The sequence below is a fragment of the Pinus tabuliformis genome, chromosome 2_1, assembly GCF_031772625.1.
Source record: "Pinus tabuliformis cultivar Carrire ecotype Pingquan chromosome 2_1, CPIR1, whole genome shotgun sequence".
Taxonomy (NCBI): domain Eukaryota; kingdom Viridiplantae; phylum Streptophyta; class Pinopsida; order Pinales; family Pinaceae; genus Pinus; species Pinus tabuliformis.
The window spans coordinates 513,251,545-513,273,241 of record NC_142299.1 but is presented as its reverse complement, the minus strand read 5'-3'; the positions used below and the strand labels follow the sequence as shown (position 1 = coordinate 513,273,241).

The window sequence follows — 21,697 nt, the reverse complement described above, 5'->3', positions numbered from 1 at the left end:
TAGTGAAGGTTCAAACAATCTCAAGCAATTTGCATTTACGACTGAGTAGATGTGTATGTAAGCTGGTAGATCAAGGCGAAAAGCATTTTCACCAATCTTCTCAAGTATCTTGAAGGGTCCATACCTGATAGGCTTTAGCTTTTTATCTTCACCTTGCATCCTGTCCTTGCTGATATACAGCCAGACTTGGTCACCAACTTGGAAACTATGCTCCATCCGATGCTTGTCATGCCTTGCTTTGTATTTGACTTGGCTCCTTTCCAGCTGTTTCTGTACTGCCTGGTGGATCTCTTGGATTTGTTCAATGAACCTAGTTGCTCTGTCCACATCACCGTGCCCCTCAACTGTGGTGTCTTTGCCAAAGACAAAATCCAAAGGAGACCTTGGGGTGAAACCAAAGCAGGTCTCAAAAGGAGATCTATTGCTGGGCTTGCTTTTAGCACACATAGTACACCCTCTTACATATCTAGAAACTGTCTCGTTCATTTTTGGCCAATAACAAAATCTTTGCAGCTGTGCAATTGTTTTACTTACCCCAAAGTGACCTGATATTAGAGAAGTGTGTGCTTCTCAAATTATCTTTACTCTTTCAATTTGTGGAATGCATAACTTCCCACAATGATACAAGAGTCGGTCCTTTACATGATAATCCAATTCTTCTACTCGTTTGCCTTGACTTAAAGTTGCATATACATCCTTGAAGTCTATATCTTGAGCATACTGTTCAATGTAACACAGAATTATGGTTAAGTATAGTAGATGCATTTATAATGGGTCTAGATAACATATCTGCGACTTTATTATGTATGCCCTTTTTATATCTGATGACTAAGTGAAATTGTTGTAGAAAACCCATCCATCTATAGTGTCTTGATTGCTGCAAGTTAGTTTGGGAGTGTAGATATTGAAGTGGTTGATGATCAATATGTATTACTGTCTTTTTACCCATTAAGTAATGTTTCCACTTTTTCACACTCTGTACTAATGCATACAATTCTTTATCATATGTAGGATAGTTAACTACTGCAGAATTAAATGTCTCAGAATGATAACATATGGGTTTGCCGTGTTGTGTCAACACTGCTCCCATGGCATAGTCACTGGCATCCATTTGGATCTCAAATGGTCTCTGAAGATCAGGCAGTGCTAGTACAGGTGTTGTACTAATTTTTTCTTTCAAGGTGTCGAAGGCTTTCTGCTGTTTGCCTCCCCACTTTGTTCAATCCTGTTAAAGCATGTAAGGGAGCTGCAATTAAGGAAAAGTTAGAAATGAACTTTCTCCAATATTTGCTGCTCTTAAGAAGCTTCTAACTTCTGTAGCAGATTTGGGTTTAGGTCAGTTTACAATGACTGCCACCTTAGAGGGATCTATCTTCAATTCACCACCCCCTACTATATGACCTAAATAATTCAGAGATGTTTTGCCAAATTCACGTTTTGAGAGTTTAACATAAAGTTTTTCTCTTTTCAAAACATCTAGTGTTTGCTTAACATGCTTTAAGTGTTCTTCCCACTTTTTGCTAAATATCAGAATATCATCCAGATACACAATAACAAAATCATGAAGAAAAGGTCTGAGTACATCATTCATTAATCTCATGAAAGTAGCAGGAGCATTAGTTAAGCCGAAAGGCATAACCAGCCACTCATACAATCCCTGCTTTGTTTTGAAAGCAGTCTTCCATGCATCTTGTTCTGCAACTCTGACTTGAAGGTATCCACTATGCAAGTCTAGCTTGGAGAAATAAACAACTTCTTTCAATTGATCTAAAAGATAATCTATGCGAGGAAGGGGATTACGATTTTTGATTGTTATCTTATTCAGTGCTTGGTAATCAATGTACATTCTCCACGAGCAATCTTTCTTTCTCACCAAAACGATTGGTGACCCACATGGTGATGTGATAGGTCTGATGAACCCTTTCTCGAGCAACTCCTGCACCTGCTTCTTGATTTCTGCGTCCTCTAAAGCGAACAACCTCTTATGCTTGTGGCTGCAATAGTTGTTTCATCTCCCGAGTCTGACCCCAATTCTTTCTGAATAGCTGCAACAATCTTCTTCTTCTTGCCCTCGAATTTCTTAGGTCTCAGCTCTGGATGCAGAATCCAGTAGTGCTCATCATCATGCCCATCCTTTTTAGAGTGAGTGCATGAAGCCTTGCTTTTCTGTGCAGTGTTAGCTTTCCTTGCTTTCCATTTCTGCTTTCTTTTCTCCTTATTCTTGCTTGCAGTGATGAGTAGCTTGTACAGATACCTCATCTATACTAGTGGGATTAAACATGAGGATGGTGTGCCTCATGTAGCTGTGTAGACCACCAATGTACTTCAACAGAGTCTCAGGTGAGTCTAATGAGATTCCTAGAATCAATGCTCTCTTTCTAAATTCTTGAGTGTATCCCTGTACACTTTGCCCTTTCAACTGTCGAAGAGTTTGCCAGCTCATCATGGCTTGCTGCATGTAGGCCAATGGATAGAACTGCTTTTTGATTGCAGAAACAAATTCACTCCAGACAGAGATACTCTTACCATGTCTTTTCATGTCAGCTTGGGTCTTGCCTTCCTACCAAACCAAGGTAGTGCCTCCAAGGCGTAGGCTTGCCAACTGAATCTTGGTCTTGTCCGAATCGATATTCTGTACTCTGTAATAAATATCAATTTGTCTAATCCAATTGTCTAGCTTTTTTGCATTCAACTCTCAATCATATATAGGTAAATCAAATTTAACATCTAGTTTAATCAAAGATGCATTCTTTTTGTGTTCAGGGCTATTAGGAGGTGTGAGAAAGCTTTCTTCTTTCCCTTTGCCTTTTGAGTGGTCATGGAATTGAGACTCATCTTCTCCTTTGTCTTGTTTGGAGCCCGATGAATCTTCATCTTTGTGCTTTCTAAAGTCCCTATACATTTCCTCTACCATGGACTTTATGGCTAGGAAACTAGCTATGAATTGAGAGTCTGGCCCCATAGAACCTTCCTCTGACATTGTCATCTGAGGATAGACTCTCCCAATTTCAGGGTTAGTTTTGACCAACTCTCCTTCTCCTAATTTGAGCTTTGATCTAGTTAGCATTGAACAGCTAAATCCAACACAAGTTTGTTTAACCTTAACAACCTTGAGCTCTGATACCACTTGATTTGAAAATCACTCGTGTGTGATCTCAGTTAACTAATTAATGAATGAAGGTATTACAGACTCATGTGCTGATGTGTGTCTATGTTATCTTAGGCAACGGATCGATCAGATTGCAAAATACACAGACATTGGAAAAATGAAAGACAGTAAGAGAAACACAGTAAGCAATACAAGAACACAACACATTCATAAGGAGTTCACCCTATTCTCCAGGGCTACGTCTCCGGTCCAGCTCTCAGTGGTGGCCTTCTTTTATTGTGTCTTTAAATCAGAGATTTACAATGAGGAGCTCAACTTGGTCTCTTGAAACAAAGGATGCTTAGTATGGTGGTTCTTTTATTCCCCAAGCCACTAATGGGATCAGTCCAATGTGGTGCTCAATTCCCGATAGATATCCTCACAGGGATTGCTTGAACCTCTCAAGCCTGGTTCTGTCTGCTCGGTGTTGCCTTAACCCTGCTGGTTAGCTCAACTCTCTATCTTCTGCTTCTTGCTTCTCTGTCACTTTCGTCTTTTTTCACTGTTCTCTTCTTTGGTTCTTCCTTTTTTCTGATCTTTGTCTGTTCATGGCTTAAAGCCAATCTGTTCTTGATTGTTCGCTTCCTCTTCCGCCCCTTCGGATCGCCTGCTGCTGTTCGTTTGGAGTTCCCTGCCTCTGCGTCATTACCAACGTCCCACAGGGAAATGGCCACTTGTCCTCTCACGAATTGCGCCAGCTCTTCCTCAACGGTTTGGTATTTCGGTTGCGTTGTGTAATGATTCATCTGCCAACTCAGCGGTCAAATTGGACTTCAGACTTTTATATGCTGCAGTTTAATTCCCCCGTCAAATCCGGTTTCCCATTCGGTGCAATCTCCACCGTCAGATCTGGAGCCCTCGGATCCTACTGTGTTCGCTCTTATCGCGCGGTTGACTTGCTCGACCATTAGCCCGCGATGAGAGGCAATTTTCTCTCTCATCCGCTGGACACGTGTCGTGCAATGTATGGAATCGCTCGTTTTCTTCCAAATCTGCTTACCGCCCAATATGCCTCCGATATTCCGCCAGTTTTGGAGCGTGTGGCCCGCCTTTTGCTTTAGTGCCTTGGCAACGAGCTCTCTTGCATGGACGAGGTAGCTTCATATGGATCGCAGTTTGATGAGATTCATGAGATAATATGCTCATTGGGTTGCAGAGTTGCACATCAGACAATGTGTTGAAAATGTAGCGAGCAAGGTCTTCTGTCTTGTGCCTTAACCAGTGAAGACCTTGAGTTGTTCTCATGAGTTAGACTTCAGTTGGGATGAGTTATTTCTAGTTTACTGGAATTATCATCAAGTTAGGATGCATAGAGTTGGAGCTTCAGTTAAGTGGAGTCTTCATCACTTTGACTACAAAATGAGGTGGCAATTAGCAGTTCAGTTAGAGCGAGTTAGTCTTCAGTATTGATTAAAGGAAGAGCGAGTTAGTCTTTAGTATTGATTAAAGGAAGAGCGAGTTAGTCTTCAATATTGATTAAAGGAAGAGCGAGTTAGATCTCCAATGTTGATTGGAGAGAGCACAAGTTAACAACTCCAATATTGATTGGAAGGAGAGCGTGTAACACTCTTAGTTAACTTGCTATCACAACTCGAGTTTTAAATTTGAACTAGCCTAATTTGGCATGTATCAAACCTATAAATGAGAGGACGAAGGCACAAGTAAAACACAATTGTTTTGTGCATGGAAAATCGACAATACAAAGTTCACGAGTAAGTGTGAGAGAGCCTTGATTGTGGATCACAGGAATTGTCCTAAAGAATAGGAGCACAAGTGTGCTAGGATTTAGGAGGATTAGTTGTGCGCAGGTCGTGTGAAGCTGGGGTCCTAAAAAATAGGAGCTCAAGTGTGCTAAAGAATAGGGCCTAGAATGTGCTAGGAAATAAGAGATTAGCACAAGGAATAAGGAGGCCAAGTGCGCAAGGAAGGAGTAAAACTGAAGCATGACAACAGGGTTTGTAGAGCAGGTCAAGGAGGCAACAAAGGAAGAATTGTGTGCAAGAACCGAGATCAAGGAAGGCCAAGATCAATTGTATCAAGCAAAACGCTTTCTCAAGAGGGACTGATTGCTTTGTAATAGATTCAATTACTCCAAGACTATCAATAAATTACCACATCAAGCAAGCAAGTTTTCCCTGTTGGGTTTCCTGAGAAAAATGTGTCAATATTTGTGTGATGTGTTTTTATCTCTATGTTTTTTATTCCGCTGCTTTTAAGTTGTTAAGAGACTGTATCTTAGGACACTTGCAGAGTTTAGTTGTGGTGGTCTAGAGTGAACTAGGCCAAGTGTTCAAGCACACCTTGGGACTGAGCTTGATAGGATACAAGTTTAGTTGCAACACTTTTTGGGAGGGAACGTGTTCTTGCCCTGTTAGGGGGCATTATTAGTCCTGTGAATGTGCTTGTAAGTGCAGTGAAAGTTTTGAAATTCAGGGATTATCTGCTTGGTTTCAGGTTTGATTTATAATTTTGGGGATCAGGGGTCATTAGCCCTAACTCGTAGTCATATGGCTCGACAAGAGCCATGATTGAGGGCTTGGCCACACATGGGGCTTAAGCGCGTGTGTTTGCCAAATTAAACTTTTGTCTCTTTGGAGACTTCCTTAATTCTCTCTGTGGCTTGTTGTTTGGGGACTGGAGATTGTCTTTATTTGCAGCAAAGTTAAGGTCAAATTAAGGGCCTGGTGCTTGGTTATTAGTCTGTCAGTTGATGGAGTTTGTTGTTTCTGTCAATGGAGGTTCATCATTTGGACTGCCCCAAGACATTGGAGACTTTTCTTTGTTTTCCTGTTGACTCGATTGCCCAATGATTTGTCAGCTTGATTAGAAAGGAATGAGATCTGAATTCTGTTATGAGTTGTAGACGATGTTAGTGGGATCTGTCAAGTGATGGAATCAGGGTTTTGTATGGGATCCAAATAAATCTAGAAAAAACTGAAAATCGTAGATATTCAGTTAAGCGGGGGTTTGACCATGTGGACCAGTCTAATGTGGCAGTTGCTGATGAGGAATTGGAGTGATGCAATGGTGCTGAGGTGGAGGCTAGTTGGCAACTGAGGTGGGGGTGACGTGGCTGCCAAAAATAATTCAAAGAGAGAAACCTGCATATTTGTATATTACTGTGACAGAGGTACGATGATATAAAAGACTAAGTGAGTTTGTCCAAACTAGAAAGGTGGACAACCCAACACAAGAACCTATCAAGAGAGTGAGTGAAAGAGGGAGATTGGACTATGGGGTCAATGATGTAAAGGTCTCCTTAGTTTGATGGCCAAGGGCTAGGGGGCCGAATTGGGCATTGGCTTGTTGTTGGAGTCTTTTAAAACCATGGAGGAGCTTGGCTGTATACTCAGAGATGCACCTTTTTTAGGTCACGAGTTAAAGAATGCACAACTTCATGACTCATGAATTTGTGTATAGGTACAAAATATGTTCCAGCGAGTCCTAGAATCATGAGGGAAGCCCAAGGAATTCCATCTACAATGGGAAGCAAAGATAAGAGACTTCTTCAATTGAGAATTTTTCATCCCATTCAGTGAGGGCAGCTAGGGTATCCATGTGTCACGGGAAAACACTTCGTGACAATGGCTCTCTTTGACAAAAGTGAATTGAAAAGAACGCTTAGTGAGGCTTCATATGGCCATGTTTAAAATTTTAAATCCCCACCCATAAGGTTCCAAGGTCTTCTTGGCCCAAAACTTGATCATATGATCATTTGGCATGTGACTGACAAAATACCCTATCAATGTGTGCTTTCAAACTATCTAAACCAAAGCAGTAAATGAAAAAGGAAAGCCAATTAACATGGATTTAACCAGTGTATCACACCACAATTTTTAATCATATCAGGAACCCTAGTAGTGCTGGTTTTCTCTCATTCATTTCCAGTAAACTTTTCCTAGTGTTTTGATTGTGGATTTTTATTTTAAGTTTTGTTTACTAAAGTATCCTACGAAAATTGGTGGTTTCTCCCTCCAATGATTTGGAGACATTAAATTAAGCATCTTATAATCATGGTATCATTGCAGTAGTTTTATGCACCAAGAGCTTAGTTCTTGAGTTATATGTGTTATGTTATTAATGTATTGTCCTATTGTTCATCATCAACAGGCTATGCTGCTTTTGGAAGCTTTTAATAAAGACAGAGCTTCGATGCCACAACCTCTCCAAACTCCTCCACCATTGGCTCCTTTGCCAATGCCAGGGCCCACTGATGCACGCACCCAGGAAATGATCATAGAGAGGCTTAAGAAGGCTGAAGAACTTGGTGAGTAATAGTATTGCAGTAATTTTTAGGTTGGTCATAGAGAATCCAGAATTCAGTTCATTTCATATAGATTGTTTCATACAAGTCATTGTTTCTGATATGCAAAGGGTGATTTCTTTCTGATAATGATTGATATCATGGGTTGATTGCAATTGTCACTTCTTTCTTTGTTTAACTTTTTCCTATACCTGCTTTGAGTATGTTTCAGCAGTGTATTTAATGTTTGCCCTTGCATGTTTGTGTTGGATAGCTTAATTTATATCAGCCTATGATTTAATTTAATTTGCTTTAAATATTAATGTCCCATGTTATCCAAATATGGGTAATAGGACTGCAAAACATACAATGACCAAAATGTGCTAAGTTCTAAAAGCATCTCCAAAAAAGGTAGAAACAAAAAGTGAACTAGAGATTAAATAAATCAAGCTTTACAGAAATAAATGAAGCATAAGAAAGCCTAAATGTTTAAAAAGTGATGGTAACTAAAAATGCATATTACATGGTTGAAAGTTTAAACTTTACACCAATAAAATAAGAAAGCAAGCATATGGATAGCAGTGCATTACTTTTTGAAAAAATCATTTATATTCCAATTAATAAGAGAAAAAGTAAGAAGTATCAAATTAATCTAAAATTCAACATATCGTCTTTTCTTCTAACGTGTACTTTATAACTTAAGTGACTAGTATATGCAGTAGTTATGACCATGCTACATATTGTTGAAAATGGTGTGAGCTTCTTCACTTTTAGTGAGAACCAACCTTATATCATTTATTATATTTATGTTTGGTTAAGGCCAACTTAACTAACATAGGTTCATAATCTTGGGGAAGCTACCCTGCCCCTTGTTGAAAATGGTGTAAGCTTCACTTTCAGCCATAAACAACTGTATATTGTATCATTTATTATATTTCGGTTTGGCTAAGACCAAATTTGTCAACATAGACTCATAGCCCCAACTTAGTCAACATAGGCTCGTAGCCTTTCTTGGGGAAAACACCTTGACCCTTCAGTGTGTTTATATATACCATCTCTCATTTGTAATATTCATTCAAGTGGATTCTTTTCCATCAATAATAAAGTGGTGTGCCTAAGGGCAACATCAAAGTGTTGCATTGCCTTGACTTGGGTTATTTCTCTTTGCAGTGTACTGATGGGTTCATCTATTTTCTCTCTCTATTATTGTTTGCCCTAGTGTGGGTTTTCCACTCTTTATTGCAGAATTAGGGTTTTTTGGTTGGTTCAGTTTGATCCTCTCCCTCTTTTATGATTCCTCAACATGTTATAGAGAGTTGGGTACATCCGCTCTTATTTTCTGTTAAGGATGACCTATTTGTTAGTTTTCCATGAACCCAACACCTGATATTTAAATCCCAGCAAAAACATATTGAATAAACACACAACTAGGTTCCTAGCAAAATATTCAGTTGAAGCAAATAATTACCTGAATCACAATGATACACACATATTTATAGCCAACGAATTTTTCGTTAATAAATCCAAACTTTGTGGGCTCTCGTCCTAGGATAATGGCCCACTTGAGAAAATACAGATACAATAACTTGGATCTGATTTAGCAGATCTGCATTAGATCATTGCACAATCTCTCCTGCAGATCTAGATCTCCAACCCTTCTGCCTTGCCCCTTGAGTGTGTTTATATACACCATCTCTCATTTGTAATATTCATTCAAATGGATTCTTTTCCATCAACAATAAAGTGCTGTGCCTAAGGGAAACATCAAAGTGTTGGATTGCCTTGACTTGGGTTATTTCTCTTTGCAGTGTACTGATGGTTGAATCTATTTTCTCTCTATGATTATTTGCCCTAGTGCGGGCTCTCCCCTCTTTATTGTAGAACTGGGGTTTTTTGGTTGGTTCCATTTGATCCTCTCCCTCTATGATGATTCCTCAACATGTTAATCCACTCTTATTTATAGTTAGGGATGACCTTCTATTTGTTAGTTTTTCATGAACCCAACACCTGACATTTAATTCATAGAAAAAACTTATTGAATAAAAACATAGCTAGGTTCTTAACAAAATATTCAACGGAAGCAAATAATGATCTGAATCACAATGATACAAATTTCTGCCCAACAAGCTTTCCATTAACAAATCCAAATTTCGTGGGCTCTTGTCCTAGGATAATAGCCCACTTGAGAAAATACAAATACAATACCCTGGATCCAATCTAGCAGATTTGCCTTAGATCGTTGCTCGATGTCTCTTGCAGATCTAGATCTCCAACCCCTCTGGACTTCCTCAGATCCAACACAACACTCACTAAGATTCCGCTCTCAATCTTGTGTTGTTGTCGTGTGTCTATCTCCTCTCCTCAACTTTACTTTTATAATTTTACATTGAGCCAAAACCCTAATACTAACCCTAATCTCAAAGTAATTGACGGTCGAGATTAGATCTCACCTCATTTGAGATCAATGGCTAAGATTAAAAAAAATCACTAGTCATTTATTTTACTTTTCCTAAGTTTCTTTTAGCTTAATAAGGCAACATCTATGTTGCATGAAACAACCCCCAAGCTGACGTACTCGTACCCGAGACATCAAAATGCCGATGCAACATGATCAAAATGCCTTGGTAGTATTTTTTGATTTGGAAATGCCACTAAAGCAACAAAATCTGCTCCGTTTTTTTGTGATTTGTTTGCTTTTGCGGGCTCCCTCAAGCACCCAAGAAGGGTGTGGGGCCCTTTTATGGCCAAAAATGATTTAATCTACCACTAAATTTTATCTTTAATCACTCAAACTAATTTATCTATAATGAATCCACGCTTTAGTTCTGCCAAAAAAACACCTTGTTCTATTTTTGTTAATGAAAATGAAAACAAGGATGAGGATTATAAGATATGTAATTGTACTTGTCATTAGCCCATGTTTTATTTCATTTTCAGCATATATAGCCACTTATAAAAGCTGATTTTGGATGTAAAGCCTCATGTGTAAACGCTGTTTTCGAATCTTGGATCTACAACCTCATCTATAAAGGATAATTTTGGATTTTGAATCATGTAAACATGTATGAGAGTTAATATTGACTAGGTTTTCCTTCTAAAATGTCATTTATGTGTCTCATTCTTTTCTTTTTCTTGCAAGATGATGCATTATTAACTTATTTGTAAAAATACTACACACAAACACACACATATATATGACGTTCCGCCTAACATTTCATTTGAAATTTGCATTAGCAACTTGCTGAACCTAGAGCAAGTGTTCAAGGTAGAAGGTGGGCGACTTCTACATGCCTAGACACAATGTAATATCCCCAATTTTCCTAAGACGATTAGGAAATATTACATTTTTTGACAATTTTGAAATTAACAACATTTTTTGGTATTTTGACTTAGGAGAAGGAGAAAATCGAATTTTTGGTGGGTTGTGGGGGCCACACACAAAGGGAATTCACACTCCCTTAGGAAAAACACACTTGTGGAGAGAGAAGGAAGGAGAGGGAAGGCATACTAGTGGAAAATGGGGTCCACGAGGAGAGGAAGAGGGCAAGAAGCATAAATAGGAGATGAGAGCCATCATTTGGGGGCTTTTTGTCAATCAAAAAATTATACTACTGTTTGCTTGAGCTGTTGACCCAAGTCAACGTTGTGCTGTTCAACACAAGAGGTTTCCGAGTGGGAATCTCACCTCAATCTTCAGTGGACTTAGAGTGCTACTCTAGGGGAGTTCATCTACTCAATTCAAAGCTGTTCCGGAGGTGATTCTTCGGTAATTCTAGCCATTTTCTGAGCAGACTGGGCATAAGAGAAAATTTCGCACTCCTTGGAAGGAATTACATAGCAGCTTTGGTCTGTGAGGTTTGGGGAGTGTTTCTTGCAGAATTTTGCCAAGGAAATTTGGGAGTTTATAGGTCGGAGTTGTGGAGATTTTTGGAGGGCGTAATTGTGCTTTCTGGGGCCTGCGCAAAGTTGGAGAAACAATGATTTCGTGGTAGCTTGGGGAGTTGGCATAGCTAGCACTTCTTGCTGGGAAAAATGCCTATCAGCAGGAGCTATTTGCTTGACCAACTCTCAGTTGTTGGTGGGAGGTTTCAACTCATGTCTTAGCAGTATTTACCTTGTGGGATGCAGAGCCAAATTGCTAAGGAATTTACAATTTTTGGGCTTGTTGGGCGATTTGGAATTTGGCCGTAAACTTTCTAGGTTTTTGTGGATTTTATAAGAGGAGGCTAGGATTAATTTTGTAGATTTGTCTAAGCACTCCTGAGGGCAGAATTCCTAGTTCCACTTAGTAGTCAACAACAAAAATTGTTGGAGGAGGACGCAGTTTATTCTGGGACCATCTCCACCACTTGGGTTCACGAGACATTTTTGGGTTTTGTTGAGCTGGTGGAGTAGTGCCTGTGGCTAATTTCTCAAAATTTTTGGAGCAGTTTGGAGTGCTTTACAACAACAACAATAGTTTTTCTAGGGTGGATGCAGATTTGGTAGTAGAGCCATTTCTAGCATATGGGTACCATCATATTCACTTGGGATCTTGCCTTGCTTGCTGTAGTAAGCCCAAATTCTATATTTCTTATTATCAGATGTACTTCATTCTCCACATTAATAAAATGGCTCAGTTATTCACCCTATTTCTTGTGTTTTATTGACTAGTACCTATGTAGGAAAATTTATTTGCTATAGCTTAGTTCATGCATCTATTATTTGCTATAGCTTTCAATTTGGAACATTAAAGTCGTATCAAAGCATGATCTTGGCCAACTGTGTGGGAAGCTAGCAAGATCATGGTGTGTTGGGCATGCATGCACATTGATTGGTGGAAGTATGGACATCCCAATGCCACAAGAAAGATGGAGTACACAGAGGATCCGGGAAGAAATCCACAAATATAAAGAGAAAATAATAGAATAAAAAAGAATGTGTGCCCAGTTTTGTAGCAGTAAGGAGATAAACCAAGACCATCTTCATCCCCTTACGACAAAGACACCAGAGGTACGCAGGCCATGGGGGTGAACCCATTTACACCATGTGGGGCAAGTTGACAAAATCAGGGCACCTGACCTCCTCAAAAGGAGAGGATAGGACAGGGGCAGTTAGGGTTGAGACCAGGGGCCACTTATGTTGGTGGAGACCTGACTTTAGATATAACCAACATGAGGAGGAGGTTGAGCATGAGGAAAAATCCTTTTAAAATGCCTTTCTATTAGATCGTCTTCAAATGTTCAACAGCATTACCCCTTTTAAAACTAGGACAAATCATTTGAGGTGTGAGATTTGATCGCAAATGCAAAAACTGATACAAGGGAGATCTGCCACCAATGATAATACAAGATATAGATATTTCCAATAATACGAAATTTGCCAAACAATAATGCAAGAAAGAAATCTCCACTAGATTTGCTAATGATGAAAGGAAATAACAAGCTTCTAATAAATCTGCTATCAATGAGAGAGATAAAAATACTAATGCAAGGGCTTTATCACCAATGCGAAAGAGATCACCTGTGATGATAAGAGATCTACCACTGATAATCAGAGATCTTCCATTGATAATAAGAGATCTGCAAATGATGATAAGAGATCTGCCAATCTGCAATAGATCTGCTAACAATAAGAGATCAATCAAGATAGCTTCCACAAGTTTTAAGGTCTTCTTCACAATGTCTTCTAGCTAGATCTAAAACAAGAGGCTAATCCTCTCACCATACTACAGTTACAAATCTCAGATCTTCTTCCCTTCTGAGGCTCAAACTTGAGATAGAATACAACTCTGTAAAGGAATATGTTCATACCAAATCACAATTCAAAAATGGCTCAGATCTAAATCGGTGGAGGCATCCTGAGGTGGGTTGGATCTAGGTATATGTGAGGCAGATCTGAAATGTATTAGATGGAAGCAGATCTGAAGTAATTCTCAGCCTAGTTACAGGCCTGGAGCAATTATAATCTCTGGCCAATCAATGAGCTCAGATCACAGAACAACCAAATCACAGTCTTCAACAAAAGATAGAAGAGAAATTTCTTCACTTGATTTGACCCTTGAACATCTCTTTGAATATCTTCGCATAAGAGAGCATATGAGCAATGTATGCATGATCGAATTACTTATCAAGGAAAGCAAATTAACCTCTTTATATAGCTATGATGTGATTTGAATGAGAGTGTTTCAAGGCAAGCCAACTAACTATCATGTAAGTTTCTAGGCAAGTTGAATTGACCATATAGAAGAGCCAACCTAACAATTGTGGAGCCACTTGAAAATAATTCGCTTCAAGGGTGAAAGGGGTTTTTTATTTTTATTTTATAATTTTATTTTAATTAATAAGGAAATTTCTCCCTTAGTTGAACAAAATTCAACACTCCCTCTCAACTAGGGAGGAATTTCCATCAAAAGTGTCAAAACTGCTTTACTTGTCAAATCATCATGGCTCATGCTGAACATTCTCAAATCTAAAGAAGCATACTCATGGCAGGGGAGGCTCAAATACCACCCTGAATCCAAGGTCAACCAAATAAAGGCTAAGAAACCATTATCAAAGATTCTCAAGCTCCAATCCATTCTAAATATCACCGGGGAGCTAGATGCTTCCACCCAACATCAGGGAGCCACATGCTACAACCTGGAATAAATATCGTTGGGGAGACTCATGCTACCACCCGGAATGAATACCGCTCAGTCATGAAAAGACAAGAAATTTCTTCTTCAACAGTGCTTTAGTAAGTATATCAACAATCACCTCATCAATCTGAATATGGTGAAGTCTCACTGCTCCTTTCTGTACCATGTCTTGAATGAAATGATAACTAATTTCAATGTGCCTGGATCTGTCATGAAATACGAGATTCTCAGACAATCAGATCCCACTCACAGTATCACAAAATATCAATATAGTATCCAGGACTTGCTCAAATAACTCTCCAAAGAGTTTTCTTAACCAAACAACTTCACAACTAGCTAAGCTAGCAACAATATACTCAACTTTAGCAGAACTGAGAGCACTTGATTTCTGTTTCCTACTCATCCAAGAGATTATGGCAGATCCCAAACAGAAACAACATCCTAAAGTGCTTTTTCTGTTAATAATGTTGCCTGCCCAATCAGGCAACGTTATATCGAAGACAAAAGTTAATTGTCCCATGTAGATATCTAAGCATGTGTTTAGCAACAACCTAGTGATTATGTAATGGCTTGGTGATGAATTGACTCAGGGTGTTTAGTAAATATCAGGACAACAATGCTCACTAGGAACAAATCAACTGACGATACTCAGATGGATCAGATAAATAAGGTCTAACTTCATCACCACAAAGTTTCTTGAAGTTCATCTCCATGGGAGGGCTCATGGATTTGCACTCTACCATTCCAAACCTTTCCAATATCTTTACAATATACTTCCCTTGGGAGAGAATAATTTTGCCAGGTCTCAGCCAGACCTCTAGGTCCAAAAAGAAGTGCATCATCCCATGGTCTTTCGTTTCAAATTTAGAGGCAAGCTCCCTCTTACACTGAATCATCAAAGGTTCATTACCTGTCAAAAACATATTGTCAACATATAATACCAAAATCAAAAGCATACTTTGTACAGTTTTGAAGTAGAGCTTTGGATCAACACCGCTCCTCGTGAATCCCAACTTTACTAAGTAGCTGTCAATGCAAGAATACCAAGCCCTGGAGGCTTGCTTTAAGCCATAGAGTGCTTTCTTCAATACAGTGCTTTCTTCAATTTGCATACATGGGTTCTTCTGTCATGTACCTCAAAGCCTTGAGGTTGTTCAACATATTCTTCCTCTTGAAGAGCACCATGGAGAAAATCCATCTTGACATCCATTTGATGGAGAGTCCACCATTGATTAGCAGCTAAAGCAATAATAGAGCGAATGGTGGTATAGCGAGCAACATGAGCTAAGATGTCTTCATAACCAATTCCCTCTTTCTAAGAGAATCCTTGAGCCACAAATCTTGCTTTATGTTTTTCAATACGACCATCCATGCCATGTTTTATTTTGAACAGCCACTTTGAAGTCACAACTGATTTTCTTTGAGGTCTAGGAACAACCTCCCATACATCATTTTGCATAATGGTTTCAGGTTCTTCTGTCATGGCAAATTTCCATACTTGATGCTTTACTGCTTCTTCAAATGATTGATGTTCACTCTGTATGATAAAAATCATAGCAACAACATAGTTTTGATATACACTGGGCTTCTTGCTTTCTCTAAAAGTGTCCCTGGGAGCAGTATCTTACATAGTTTTGATATAGACTGGGCTTCTTGCTTTCTCTAAAAGTGCCCCTGGGAGCAATATCTTTTTCAACATCCTATAGAGTATCACGAAGCCATACAGGCGTTTTCCTATATGGAGGAGGATCTAATGGATTCATAGGCTCAGCAGGTTCATCTAGGTCCCATGATCAAGTTCATGAGTAGAGGGATCCACATCATCATTTGTTTCTTTAGAAGAGATAGGCGGAGGACTATTCATCAAATGTTACATCTTTGCTGAAGTCTATTGTTCTTTCACTAGGTATATAAATTCTAAATGCTTTAGAATCTTCACAATAGCCCACGAACATATCTTTCTTACCTAAGGCCTCAAGCATGTTCCTCTTGTCTTTTGGTACATGAAAATAAATAGGACAACCAAAGATCCTTAAATGACTGACATCAGGTTTCTTGCATGTGAATACTTCTTCAGGAGTCTTGTCATATATTGCTCGATGAGGAGTCCTGTTCTATACATATATGACAGTGATGGCATCTTCTCCCCATAGGAACTTTGGCATATTCTGATCATGTAGAATTGCACAAGCAACCTCCATGATATTTCTGTTCTTTCTTTCTGCCACACCATTCTGTTTAGGATTATAAGGTACAGTGGTCTCTTTCTTGACACTGGCTTCTCTGCAAAAGCCATTGAATTCAATTGAAATGAATTCTCCTCCATTATCTAATCTGAAGACTTTGATTTTCTTTCTAGTTTGGTTTTCAATCAATGCTTTGAAATTTTTAAACATATCAAATGCTTCATCTTTGTGCTTTAGAAATTATATCCACGTTTTTCTAGAGAAATCATCCACAAAGGTGATTTAATACAAATATTCACCTATGGATGTCACTAGCATAGGTCCATACAACTCTGAGTGAATTAGTTGCAGGATGCCATGAGATTTGGTACAGCTAGAGGGGAAATGCCCTCGTTTTCTTTCCACTTTTATAACCAGGGCAAACACCATATGTTTTGATTGGATTTCTGGCATTCTAGAAACCATCTTCTTTATTATGGGCAATGCCTTATAATGAACATGAGCAAATCTGCGGTGCCGTAACTCAATCTGATTGAAATGTCATTCTTGAACCATAGGTTTAATAGGTCTCCCATTGACCTTGTAAAGCCCTTCGACTCTCGATCCAAGAGAGTATTTTTCATGTTTGTTTTCTCTGGCCAGGTTAACACCTTTCCTTTTATAAAAGCCACCTTCATTCCTTTTATCTTCTAGAGCAGATATAGATACACAAATTTTCTTTAGACCAGGTACATATAAAATATCTTGAAGGTGAATAGTTTCTCCAAGATCCAAATGAAAAGAAACTGAACTAACCAACTATCTAAAGAATCTGGAAGAGAAGCACTAGACAAAGCTGAAATCAGAAAGTACTTCGATTGAGAGTCAACAACATTATTTTCATACCTTGTATTTCTGTTTCTCTTTTGAGGTTGAGGCTTTGGATCACAATCACTGTGAGCATTGTTTCTTCCTTCATGTCTTCTTCCTCCATAATCCCTCCTTTTTCGATTAGGAGACCGATTATTGTAGTTGCTGCTACTCCTTTGATTATAAGAGGATCTTCTTTTTGGACAATCTCGAGCATAGTGCCCATGCCCTAGACAGTTAAAGCATTCAACATTCCTCATGCTCTTCTTGAAAAACTTGGGTTTGGACTTTGGCTTAGAAGATTTTCCCTTTCGTTTCTTCTTTGGTTGTGTAGCGAAGGCAGATGGTTCTCCTTCTTAATGTCTTTGAATTTTGCCTTGTGAAATCATCCTTGATTCTTCTTGCTTGCATCTTTTCATCAATTCATTAAAAGGTGGATGATAGTAGTAATGAATACTTCCCAAGCTGCAGGAAGTCCATCGAGGGTTGTGTACCAATTCCCTATCAGACAGGGGCTCACCAACAGACAAAATTTGGTCCTTGAGTTCAGTAATCCTTCTAAAATAAACACTGAATAGATTCTCCCTTATTCAATTTGATATCTTTGAGTTGTTTCTTCAGGTCAAGGACGTGATTCAGATTTTGGACTTCAAACTTGCAAACAATCTTGTCTTACATTTCCTTAGATGTCTTCACTGTGAAGATACATGTAAGAAGATGATCTTTGAAAGAATCAATGATAATTTAGCAGGCTTTGATCTCACTGTTAGTGTCAGTCTTTCCAGCCTTCCTCCAGTGATCAAATATGCTCTTACAAAGTGGTCTCAGAGTTTCCAAGTCAAATTTTGTCATTTCAAAGAGTTTTCAAGCAAAATTTGGTCACTAGGCATTAGGTTTAGGGTTTGCTCCCACTCTTTTCAAAGTTGCCCAAATGTCAGTCTATGTCATCATTCAGCTGAGTTTATCATCATTCATAGGGTTGTCATTATCATCTCAGTGTCTAATGAGTCATTGTACACCTTGTTCATGCTTCAGTTGTGCCTTGGCAAGGTCATTTCCCTCTCCTAGGGTTTTGAAAGCCAATTTCTCTTGGACGGTCAAATCATCGGCAAAACTTGTATCCAGATGTTCATACACCTTCCCCTATCCTTAAAATACCCTATCAAATGCTTCCCATCCCTGAGATCCCCCAAAATCCTCATTTTTGCACAAACCCTAGTTTCTAGCTACAACCTGGCAATTTTCTAGGTTTGGCCTGTGTTTGCCCTTTTGGACCCCTTCCCCTCGCTCAATCTCTGAGATTCCACTTTCCCCTGCTTCCTAACATCCCTCCCCACTCCCAAAAATTTCTCCAAGAATTTAGAAGCCCCCTACCCCCTTCATTTCGCTCCATTTCGACAAAATTCCTTGTTTCACACATCAGGACAAGTCGCACTCAAATGATGTTCCAGAGCAATAAAAGATGAATTTTGGAAAACTGAGAGAGGTTTTTGTCCATAACATGCCAAAGAAGAAAAACCTCCTTCAATTTTTGCACAGGTGTCATGGTTTTAGAGAAATGTCAAAATTGCAATCGCCAGATCCAAGGAGGTTGGCCAAGGCACAAAAAAGGAGAAAGAGGCCCGATCCCCTCCATATCTTGGCCGAGGCTTCACTAAAGGACCAAGGCACTAAATAGCCTAGCCACAGCACAAATCCCAAGAAATTTTGAGCATTTTGGGTAAATTTTGGTTTTTTCAGGCAATTTACAGGTTTTCTCCATTAACGGGTCTCACCCCCCGCGCGACCCTTCATCCCGGCAACTCCATTTTGCAAAAACTCAGCATTTCCAGATTTGTCATGAGAAGTTACATATGCTCATCAATGGACTTGATATTTTATGAAGTTTTGGGCCTCCAGAAAGTCAAAAAAGGAGCAAAAAATGACTTTCTGCCACATTTTTGACACACAGAAAGCAGTCTTGGGAGATTGCAATTTTGGAGAGGCAAATGACCACCAAATTCAAAAATTCCAGTTGGGTTGGAAAGTAGACTCACAGACCTTTCCAACAAGCCTACTCTTGCTCAATTTGGACACCTGGAAGTGCCCCAAATGTGGTCCCAAAGGCACGCGACCCGTCAGGCAAACTTCTCCAAATTTCAGTGTACAGCTCAGAAAAACGCAGTTTGACCCTGTTTGACTTTTTGGGGTGAAATATTATCCTCTTTGATGTAATTAATGTACTTTTATGACACTTTTACTCTTATGTACCTCTTCTAGAAGATTCATTCATGAAAAAGGTGAAAATTAAATGAATGAATTGGTTTCCTAGCTTATAGAGGCAAGTTGTTTTGACTGCCTAGTTTGTAGTGCTTAGTTTAGAAGTGGTTGAAACAACTCCTAGGATAGTGAGCTCGACCCCTAGAGGCAAGGAAAGAGGTTGGCTTGCCTATATTATGTATTTTCTCAATCATTTTCAGAGGTTGGAAGTTTGGACTCTTGAGGGAGAAGCTATCATTGTATTATTCACTGTATCTCTGCAATTTTTGGCTAAGGAAGACCAGGGTTTTGCAGTCCTCTTTGGGATTCTTGTGGAATCATGTGTTGATGGTGTGTTTCTCAATGTACTTGTAAGCTTGTTATGTGACTTATTTCCTTTCTTTTATTTCTGCACATTAAACAAATGAAGTGTTAAAGTAAGAATTCATGCCTGCCATGCTCTGCTTTTAAGTTTGTTTAATTTCAATGTTTTCTACTGTCTAAAGAGAATTCAAATTTATTGTTTGCTCTCTTTAGCTCCTCACCTTTCATTCCTGACTATCCACCTCAGATCAAAGGCATCAATACTGTCTCCTACCTTGCCCCAAAGAACCCCCTGCAGAAACTGTGTCCAATCCCCGCACCCAAAATTGCCCTCTCCTCAATTTGCCACCAAAAACCCAAAAAACCCCAAATCAACCCTTTTGATCAGTTTACTAGCCTAATATCAGTGTTGCCATTATTGGTCATCTCATCTATTGAAGATTTTACCGAGATAGACCGGAGAGAGCCTTCTCCTGCCCCGTAGGGCTAGCTACGAGGCTAAATGGTTTGATGTTGCTTTGAGGTTTACCTTTCTCAGCCTGAGGTGAAATTTCAAGCGCTAACACTCACCTTTCTTGTATCCTTCTTTAATAGCAACAATGGCATTTTCGGGACGCTGGGGTACACCTCCTTAGACATACTCTATAACATCTTCTCCATTCAAGTTGGTGTCCAGCCTGAGTTTCCAAGCAACATAATTTGAAGCCCCTGTCATTTTCTCGTTGTCCTGGAAGAAGGATGTAGCCATCTGAACTGATCTACTATTATTTTTGAGCAGCGAATAAGGTTTTTCAACAGATAATTGCCTTCAACTTACTGTTCTTGAGCTTATCTTCAACATGACTCTGATACCATATTAAATTTTGTAGATTTAAAATTTAATTTCTGAGATCATAAACCATACAATATTGTCAATGAACAACAAGACACAGGATTTAGTCCAAGACCAGGGAAAAATCCCACTATGGGGGAAAACTCTTTTAAAATGCTCTTCTATTAGATCGTCTTCAAATGTTCAACAACATTACTCCTTTTCCAACTAGGACAGATCTTCTGAAGTGTGAAATCTGATCACAAATGCAAAGACTGATGCAAGGGAGATCTGTCGCTAATGATAATACAAGATAGAGATCTTGCCAATAATACGAAATATACCAAACAATACTGCAGGAAAGAAATCTCTAGAAATGCGAGAGAGAAATCTCCACTAGATTTGCCAATAATAGGAAATATGCAAAACAATAATGCAAGAAAGAAATCTCTAGAAATGCGAGAGAGAAATCTCCACTAGATTTGCCAATAATATGAAATATGCCAAACAATAATGCAAGAAAGAAATCTCCAGAAATTTGAGAGAGAAATCTCCACTAGATCTGCTAATAATGAAACGAAATAACATGCTTTCAATAAATCTACTAATAGTGAGAGAGATAAAACTACCGACGCAAGGGCTTTATCACCAATGCGAAAGAGATCACTTATGATGATAAGAGATCTACCACTGATAATCAAAGATCTACCATTGATAATAAGAGATTTGCAAATGATGATAAGATATCTGCCAATCTGTAATAGATCTGCTAACAATAAGAGATCAATCAAAATAGCTTCCACAAATTTTAATGTCTTCTTCACAAGGTCTTCCAGCTAGATCTGAAACAAGAGGCTGTTCCAATAACCATATCACGTAGACAGATCTCAAATCTTCTTCCCTTATGAGGCTCAAACTTGAGATAGAATACAACTATGTGAAGGCATAAGCTCGGACCAAATCACAATTCAAAAATGGCTCAGATCTAAATCAATGGAGGCATCCTGAGGTGGCTTGGATATAGATCTGTGTGAGGCAGATCTGAAATGTATCAGATGGAAGCAGATCTGAAGTAAATCCCGGCCTAGTTATAGGCATGGAGCAGTTATAATCTCTTACCAATCAATGAGTTCAAATCACTAAATAATGAACAACGAAATCACAGTCTTCGCTAAAAGATAGAAGAGAAATTTCTTCACTTGATCTGATCCTTAAACATCTCTTTGAATACCTTTGCATAGGAGAGCATATGAACAATGTATGCATGATCAAATTACTT

General features: G+C 38.9%; 1 protein-coding gene across 1 annotated transcript in view; it reads left to right on the top strand.

The window, feature by feature from the left end:
* The window catches only part of LOC149201211 (U1 snRNP-associated protein usp106-like), a 184,629-nt gene that overhangs the window by 53,559 nt on the left and 109,373 nt on the right, over positions 1–21,697 (top strand). Inside the window, exon 6 of the mRNA XM_089402885.1 lies at positions 7,259–7,415. Coding sequence (XP_089259011.1) covers positions 7,259–7,415 — 157 coding nt within the window. The remainder of the gene's footprint in view (positions 1–7,258; positions 7,416–21,697) is intronic.